Source organism: Ailuropoda melanoleuca, chromosome 10, assembly GCF_002007445.2.
Source record: "Ailuropoda melanoleuca isolate Jingjing chromosome 10, ASM200744v2, whole genome shotgun sequence".
NCBI lineage: Eukaryota > Metazoa > Chordata > Mammalia > Carnivora > Ursidae > Ailuropoda > Ailuropoda melanoleuca.
Window position 1 is genome coordinate 66,683,997 of NC_048227.1, and position 9,058 is coordinate 66,693,054.

General features: G+C 43.3%; 1 protein-coding gene across 1 annotated transcript in view; it reads left to right on the forward strand.

Annotated features, from left to right (window-relative positions):
* Nucleotides 1-8,671, forward strand: part of SLC35F1 (solute carrier family 35 member F1) — a 402,488-nt gene extending 393,817 nt beyond the window's left edge. The window contains exon 8 of the mRNA XM_034669043.1: nt 5,360-8,671. Within this exon, the coding sequence (XP_034524934.1) occupies nt 5,360-5,584 (225 nt within the window). The 3' untranslated portion in view covers nt 5,585-8,671. The remainder of the gene's footprint in view (nt 1-5,359) is intronic.
* Nucleotides 8,672-9,058: the final 387 nt, after the last annotated feature.

Here is a 9,058-nt window from a genome sequence, read left to right on the forward strand (position 1 = left end):
TGAGAACACTTAGAAATGTCCTTGAATTCCTTTCTAAGCATTTTTCTGAGGCAATGCAGAAACCGCTTTCAATGAGTACCATTATCAAGTTTCCAAATGAAATGCCTCTTTCAACAGCAGCCTAGCGTCGGGTAGAGCCCCTTGCTGGGGCAAGACAACATGTCTTTTTACATTTTAGCGATAATGCCTGCAAGATGAGGCATGGCCTGAGATACTGTTTCCTTCCTCCACACTTTACAGATAGCCTTGGGAACCCATGAGGGTTTGAAAATGTTGTCCTTTGCTCACCTGCCACACATGAGAAGGCTTCAGGGATGGTGTTCTCTCATCCACTCAGCTTCTCTTAAGTTCAGAAAGCTGGTCCTGTCAGGTCAGCTGTCGTGGCTCACAGGTGTGCATGCACACTCGTGAGCGTGTTTGTGTGTGTGTGTGTGTGTATACACAATAAGTGAGAGATGGAGAGAGAAAGAATACATACTACGTGGTTAATTTGGAGAAGAATTATTTCTTTTCTGGGTATCCAGTTATGCAGTCCCCTTCCCTCCTGGCTATTGAGGAATTTCCTTTACCTGTATCTCTTTTCTTTCTAATTTGATCTTATTTTCTCCCTCCTTCCAATTACGTTTTCTCTGAGGTTCCTTGGCTCTCCAAGTTAGATCAAAATTGGATCTAAATTTAAATCTCTCCTTTTTTGTCAGTTATCTCCAGGAACTTTACCCAAATCTCATCCCCCTGTACCCCAGTTTCCTAGGAAACCTTACCAGCTACTCTTTTCCACATCTTCCTTTTACATATCACAAGCAACATAGTTTCTTTTTTCCATTGACTCTGTTTTTTTCTGGAGATAGAACTGCCATACATCTCCCTTTAAGAGCTAAAAGACTCTTAACTTTGCATTATCTATTAAATAAAAATTCGTTCTGGTCATTAACAGGCCCAAGCGCAGTCACTGAGCAAAAATGACCAGAGCCCAACATCAGGAGTCTTAGAAAAGCCATATTATACAGAAGTACGTACCAAGAGTGCACTCTCCAGGAAAGAAGAAAAAGCAGGCCCATCATATAGAAGTGGTTGGTACATAAATTCAGTAAAAGCAGAGTTTTAACCCAAAGTCACTTCATCCTTGAAACCTTACGCCTCTCTGAGGATTGCCCACATTCTTCTCTGCTCACCCCTGCCACCTTTTTTGGTAAAGGTAGAAAAGGAAAGATGCCTTTGAAAATTGCCCTCTTCCTCACCTGTTCTAGTTGGTTTACTTATAAATGTACTTTTCAAACCATGTGTTTTTCTACTGGTATAGGCTTAAGACTCACTAAGTCATTAGTTTATTAAAACTCTGTTTAAATGTGCAGTACCAAAGCCAAAATGAAAATTTGTTCTGTCCTTAACTGATGTGCTGGATGTCCCATTAGCTAAATAGTAATCATATTGAGATGCCAGCTGGCTAGAGCTGGGTTTAATTCCTGGCTGGAGGTTGAGGAACTTTGTACAATCTTTTCATCAGTCTTCCAAGCCACCCCCTTCTGGACAATGGCTCATGTCCCAGTCAAATTGCTTTAAGCAACACACAGGCATTCTCATTATGTGCCATGAGTGCTTGCTGACCCTTGTTAGCAGAGAGACCCATCAGGATGGAAAAAGCTTCGCGGTGTGCAGCGCGGTGGTGTGTTGATGCCGGCGCGTCCTTTCTCAGCTTCTCAAAGTTCCAGGTGAAAGTGCGTCTACAGCACAGAACATAAAGTGTCTTCTGATGGGCTACAGCTGACTGGGACCACAGAGTACGCTTCCAACAGCAGCCTGTGCTCTTCAATGGGGACAGCATGCCTCCACCCGAACCTTGCCTTATGTGTGACTCAGACCTCCTCTCGTGCCCAGACACTCCTTGTTCTTCGCTTAGGCAACTCAGCATGAGTATTTCTTTGCACTAAATGAGTTAAGCAGCCTAGAATATACAGAATTTTTATTTGCTTGATTTTTTTTTTTTTTTTAAGAATGCTCTATTAGGCTAAGTGGAGCATCCAAAACTGGGAATCATCCTATTAGGGATCCTGATTCCACTTTCTTTTTTCTGTCAACCCAAAAAGAGAAAGAAAATCAAACCTTTCTGTCATTATTTCTAGTGTTCACTATTTATCCTGATAATCATAATGCATGTCTTTCTGTCCCTTTTTGGGCTTGCATGCTACATAAGACTTTGTCTACCATCTATGAATAAAAACTCTTGGGTGACTTCCAAGGTGCCTCTGTCATATAAAATCCATGCTATCTATATTTTGAACAATGTTGGAATGAATTCTGCATGAACTAAACGGAAATGCGTTGGAAGTAAACTATGCTCTCATTCTAAAGCTGTGTCCCAGGAGAACACTGGGTAGTGCATTATCATTCAACCTGATGCTTCCATGTCCAAAAAAGGGATGATTCAGGTATCTGCTCATACAATGGCAGAGGTATTAGCTTTACAGAGATGAATTTTAAAATATTTGTCATCTTCATCAAGTCGAACTATGGGAACCGAAACCAGAAATTGAGAGGAATTCACATCCTTCCTGCAGGATACCCCACATGAGACCCTTTCCTGTCCCTCCCTCTACGTGTCCAAGTCCTGCCCATCCTGAGTTTATGTAACGTCCTGTGCCAATCCACTGATCAGCAGCCCCCCTCCTCGACCCAGACTCTTGCATTGCCCCTCCCACTTTGTTGTCTTGTCATTCTCCTCTCACTGACCCCAGGTTTGAAGATGATTTTTGAAGCTAATGATCAAGGGTCAATACTCTGACTTCCCTTTCAACGAGTTTTTGTTTGCCATTGTATGTATGAGAAATGACACTGGGTTTTCAAGTTTAAAGCTAAAAAATTTGAAGTACACCCAGGTACAGGCTGACTTTTTACTGTCTGTTTCTTTAATCTGAAACTTCTACATAATTAAATTCATTCATTTATTCAAAATACAAAGAACACTTAGTAGATGTTAACACTATGCCAGGTTCTGCACTTGACACTGGTCAGGAAAGACACAGTCCCATAGTTAAGGGAGAACGGCAATTTAATCAGTGATTACATAAGAGTGTTTTATATATATATATATATATATATGAGCGACTCATTATAAGATAATGCTATGGACAGTAACGACAAAACAGTAATCATGACAACAAAGGTCATATGAATTGGATGCTTTTTGCAAGGTAGGCATTGGATAACATCGGATACATGCTTTGTCGAGTTTAATCTTTACAGCCTGTCTTGGTATAGCTACCTATATATATGTAACAATTACTAGCCTCACTTTACTGATAAGGAAACTTGGGCCTGAGGAGGTTAGCATAATTGTCCAAAATGACAGCTCGAAAGCAGGGGCGCTAAGATTGAATCCAGCGTCAGGTTAGAGGGCAGTTCGGAATCTCCCCACTTCCAGCTGCTGCAGCAGAGACCGCTCACACCTGAGAGGGGCAAGGCTCTTCACCTGAGACAAGGGACATGTCCATGGAGTTTGAAAATGAAAGGCGTTAAGAGAATATTTGAAATGATTATAGTGTTGGGAACAAACCCATCTCATTCACCAGAGTTCTAGGTAAAGACTGCAGCTCTCAAGTGTGGAATTTCAGGAAGCAAGTGTAGAGGTAAATCGGTTTTCTGAGATCACCTGCAACAGCTCTGAATGGTCTTCTTTTCCTCCCATTTCATTTTACCAACAAATTCATGAATCAAAGAATAAAGCACGCTTCTTTTCATTGGGAAAAACTGAATTGGTCGTTTCAAGTTATTCAAGTGAAGCTGTTACAAGCTGAATCTAGTCTATAAATCCACCTGAGGAAAGACTATCACATGGTTTGAGTATGAAGAATAAAGGAATTGAAAGACAGGGTGAGGAATGATCTAGAAAGAAAATCAGAAAATGGTCTTTAGTCTTAGCTACCTTGCTGCTGCTGAAGAGAGAGATGGAGGGGGGTGGAGGGATGGAGGGAGAGAGGAGGAGGAGGAGAAGGCGGAGAAGGGGAGGAAGGAGAGGAGGAAAAGAAGAAAGAAAAAGGAAAAAACACCACTGTGGCAGGAGCTCTTCACCTCGGGGATGTCTTTTCTGCTGTGGCCGTCTTGGAACTGTTCTAGCCTCGCAACTGACTCTAAACACTCTCTGGATCCTCTTCCTGTTCTTCCAGCTTCCAATTAATTTTTGTCTTTTTAGCAGTTTTTAGTTCTGTTAGAGTATGAGCGTGAAAAATGAAATAGGAAAAGCCAATCAAGTTGGTCTTCTGTTTGCCCACGGATGCAGCAGGTGGTCGAGACTGGGACAACAGCTGTTGCCTAAAATGAGATTTGGCATTCACAAGTGCACTGTATTTTGTCTACCTGTACCTCTGTCTGTCCACCGAGATGATTAAGCCCTTGACCATATGTTCTCATTTCTCTGTCCCCAGTATTTAATTCCATGTTTGCTCTAGAAGGGCATACAAGGAACTATTAGTTGAATGAGTAAACAAATGAATGAATAAACAAATGAATGAAATAGAAATGGCAACACTTGTGTTGTTATCTTACTCCCCCCGCCCCCGAGTAATTCCTCGAGGAAAGACTTCCAGTGTAACTACTCAAGAAGGTCCAGAAGTTGTAGTTTTTCAAAAACATACATAAACTCTCGGGCACTTGTATAAACCCATATTCCCCCCCCCGCCCAAATCTCTATTAATCGTCAAGCAAATACTTTAGGAAGCAGGATGCTACATACACAGCTCTGTTTGGTTGTTTCCAGATTAGTGGAGCAAGAATGGAATGTTACACTATTCTTTTTTTCGATCCGAGGATGATCTATTCTTGCAAAGACAGTCACAAAAGTCAGTAAGAGTTCCTACAGAGAACACAAATAGTGTCTGAATGGGATTAAGGCACAACGAGAGGGCCCAATGCAGCTGTGTCGGGGAGGGGTTCTGTGTTTATGACTTCATTACAACCTTAAACGGAACATCTATATTTCTTCCAGGTTTAATGAAACCACAAACAACCCACTCTTTGTTGAGTGATATCGGAGGTTTGGTTTGGTTTGGTTTTGCTTTTAACTCGATGTATTTTCATTTGTGCTTGACTAGCCCTCCCACATCAGGGACTCCGACCGGCCCTTTCGGGACAATTAGCTAAGTGTTCTTCTGTGTTCACCACGGAGCCGAGAAAACAGATGAAGAGAATCAATAAGACCGAGGCAGTTTGGGAAGAGAACATTCACTTCCCATTCGGAGCGCTGGCCGCCCCATCCAGCCACCTGCTCCGTGGGGAAAGGCTCCGCGCTGGTCCCGTGGTGCCCCGTTCTCGTGGGAGCCGCTCTGCACTGAGTACCGCTAAATGACTTTGCTGTCCTGTGCTTCAGTTTTCAGGGCTTTATCTGCTGTCTTTCTTCACCATCCTCATCGGGCTGGTGCTCTACTCCTCCACCTCCACGTACATCGCCCAGGACCCCCGAGTGTACAAGCAGTTCCGCAACCCTTCCGGGCCCGTCGTGGACTTACCGGCCACGGCCCAGGTGGAGCCTTCGGTCACCTACACCAGCCTGGGCCAGGAGACCGAGGAGGAGCCCCACATCCGTGTGGCCTAGGCTGAGGCCCTCCCTGCCCACTGAAGTCGCCTCCGTGGCCACGTTGTCCACCCTTCATCTCTGTCTTGTACATAGAGAAAGGTATTTATTAGGTGCGGTGTGTGCAGGGGGACGGCAAGGTAGCAGATCCGAAAGCCTGTAAAAGGCACCCGCTAACATCCCTGGAGACACGGGCTCCGACCCACCTGACGTAGAGAGACGCCTAGCTAGTGTGTATCCTGGTCACACCTGCCTGCATTCATTACTGTGAAAACTTTTGAATTAAAAGCAAGTATGATTATTATTTGTATTATTATGTTACTGGTATTACACTAACTTTCAGGAGGACGTTTTGTACTCCTGACAAGAACTATTGCCAGACCCACGTGTAGTGAACATAAATCCCACTTTTCTATGGCAAGTCACTTTTTAAGAATCATACTTTATTTTTTTGCACAGTCTGTATGAGTGATGCACGCCCCAGGAGCTCCACCCCTGAGAAGTGTCCGTAGCCTAGGGACCTGGTGGCTGACGGTTTCTGCTGTTACCTGTTGGATTGCCTACTCAATAAGTATCTTGTGCTGTGACCCTTGTGGGGAGGGGCAACTGACCATGTAATTCTCTATTCTAGGAATAGATCTAAAACAAACACTTGAGCCTTTTTATATCTCAATCTCTGATTACTCCGGGCCGTTGCCTTTCTGTTGTAGCACGGGATTCTGCTGATGAAGTCCCTGTAATAACAGGATCAGGAAAGTTGCATGTCTGTGGCTTATAGGAAACCCCCAAATAGTATCATGTGTGTTTAGGGTAATACAGATATATATATATTAAATCTCTCTGCCCCGCCCTATACCCTCTCTTCCAAAAATTTATTTGGTTTTACCTTTAATTCCTAGAATTCTTTAGCGATACTGTGGAAATTATTCAAGTCATTGGAAAAAGCCATGGCCCTCTGCCCTCTTAAATTGTGTGACACTGTTTTTAAGATATACCAGCATGGCCATCACCCTCCTTGTGGGCGTGTCATCGGCTGTGTGGCCTCCCAGCAAAGTCAAGGTGCTAATGTGGAGCGGTCTCTCACAATGGCTTGATTGATCTGACCGCTCGGGAGTGATACACATGTCGTGAGTGAAAAAGTGTGGCATTTTGGTCATATTTGGCATCCCTTCAATAGCAGAATATATCAACACCATATTCTTCGGGATACAGAGAACGTTGTGGCATCCTGATAAGGCTTTGACGGATATGTCACTAGTCTAATTTTTTGCCCTTAAAGTCACTCTTTTTTTCAAACACACACAAAATCAAGAAACACCACAGACCTCTACAATTTGGAATAGGTTTTATGTGTCAGTATGTGAAATAGTCTTTAAGTTTGTCTGGCTTCAATACCATGCAAGAAGACCCAAGAGGGAGTACAGGGTTTGTAAAGGAAAAATAAATGCTTATGAAACTGGGCAATTCAGATCAAGACATCTCAAGCAAACAAAGCAAAACACCAGAGGGGCCCGTGTAAAGTCGACAGATCTCGGCCCGGTCAGGATTCCCATAGCGCCTGCACAAGGCCTAAATCCTGGGCAGGTGAACGCGTCCCATGCTGGATGGTCCGAGCCAGGTGGCCCCTGGGCCTGCCTTCTGCCCAGGGGGTGCAGTCCTGCCCCTGGAGATGGGGGAAAATTATCTCCTCGGATATGCAGAGTTTATGGTCATCTCTGTTCGGCCCCCTCAGAAATATGTTTTATTTTTGGAGAAAAAAAAAATGCTGAAACAACTTGCCAGTGTCTGCTTTCTGCTACCTTTTAAACCGATTAAATACCTTTCTCTGAATATTTTGTCCATTCAGATCTGAAGACCTTTAAAGACTGTGGTTTTATTTTGTGTTTACATTCCTTCGTTTGGCATAATTTGCTTGATTCATTGCATTTTTAGTATTTATTTTAAAGCCAAATGTTTTAGTCTTTTTTATTCATTTTTATGACACTAATTTGTAGACACTTAGTAAAGTCTTACGAGAAATAAGTGGATGACGCTATTCCAAGTCAACTCAGCGGACTGGGAAGTTTTTTAAAATTTAAATTTCAAAAAGGTTTGCAATCAACGATGGCTAAAAGTAGCCATCTGCATTATTTTCTAGGATATTTTAATTGACTCCATTGTATGGAAACCAAGTGTGAATGTAAAGGTGAACTCACTGTCTACCCTTTACCATCCAGTGTCCTTGCACAGAAGACTTTCATGTCACTGGGGTACGTCACTGTGTTGGTTGTCTCCAGTTAGAAAGGCTGATAACATATCGCACCATCTGAGATCAGGAGTTCCAGACTGACCATTCGGACAAAAAAGAAAATGGCAAAGAACAAACTCTTCTCTGTGTAAAAACACTGGTCCTTCGGGAGTGGGGTGGGAAGTGGGAGTAGGACATTAACTCTAGCCGTTTTCATTTCTGAAATTTCACAGCCTCAGTAGACACCAGCAAAAAGTTCAGCTTTTCTCCCCCCTCCCCGCCCCCAACCTCCACCCCACCACTACTCTCTCCTCCACAAGTAAGACTTCAGCAACTTGTATAGAATTTGATTGGGTAAGCAAACCACAGCGCCCCCTCACCCAGCTAGCGAGCCCTGCTGGTTCTCACTTCCTCCCTGAAAACCTGCAGCGGGAGCAGCGCCCACCTTGGTCACCTTCCCACCGGCGCCAGACTCCAAAATACACGATCAGGTAGACCAAGCAACGGAAAAATTTGCACCACTGTGTCCCATGAAAATGTTTCAATGTTTAGTTTAGATATTGCTAACTTGTGCTATTAACCTTTTGACAAGCGTATAGTATTGTTTGTTTGGGGTTTGTTTTTGAGTTATAACCACTTAGTAGTCCCCAGCTAGCTACCAGGACAGATTTTACCCCATGGGTAGGATTCTATTGTCAAGCCACATAATAAAGCACACTAATCCAGACACCGCAAGTGGAAAATATGAACCAAAAAGGAGATTTACACCGATAAGTTGAACAAACTTTCCATTTTTGATATTTGCATGCTCCCCTATGGACTGGCTGTGGCAATGTAATGCCTGTATAATGTTTTCAAATAAAAATAAATGTTTTATGAAAGCACCGAGTTCTTGGTTTTCTTGAGTGTTTGTCTGCACTATGACGACCATGGAAGGAGCTCTCATGGGATGCTGGAAATAGCCATGGAAGTAGATAGCAGGGTCCATGTCAAAATAAAAACCAGAAAGAAAATGTTTCCAAATTAGGAGGGCAAGCTGGTCTCAGAGCTGTAGCTTTGAAAAGCCAAATCGAGCATGTTTGTAATTTGCAAAATTATTTAACTGAACCCTTAAGAAGGCTCCCGGGCTCCAGTCTCCACGCCTGCGTTTAAAACACATGTAGAACAATACAAATTCCCCCAAGAAATGGTGTCTTACAAAGGAGAAAGTTCTGTGTGTGCCGCCCTTGGCACAATGCCAGACTTAAAAGACACATGCTCTTCCAGAA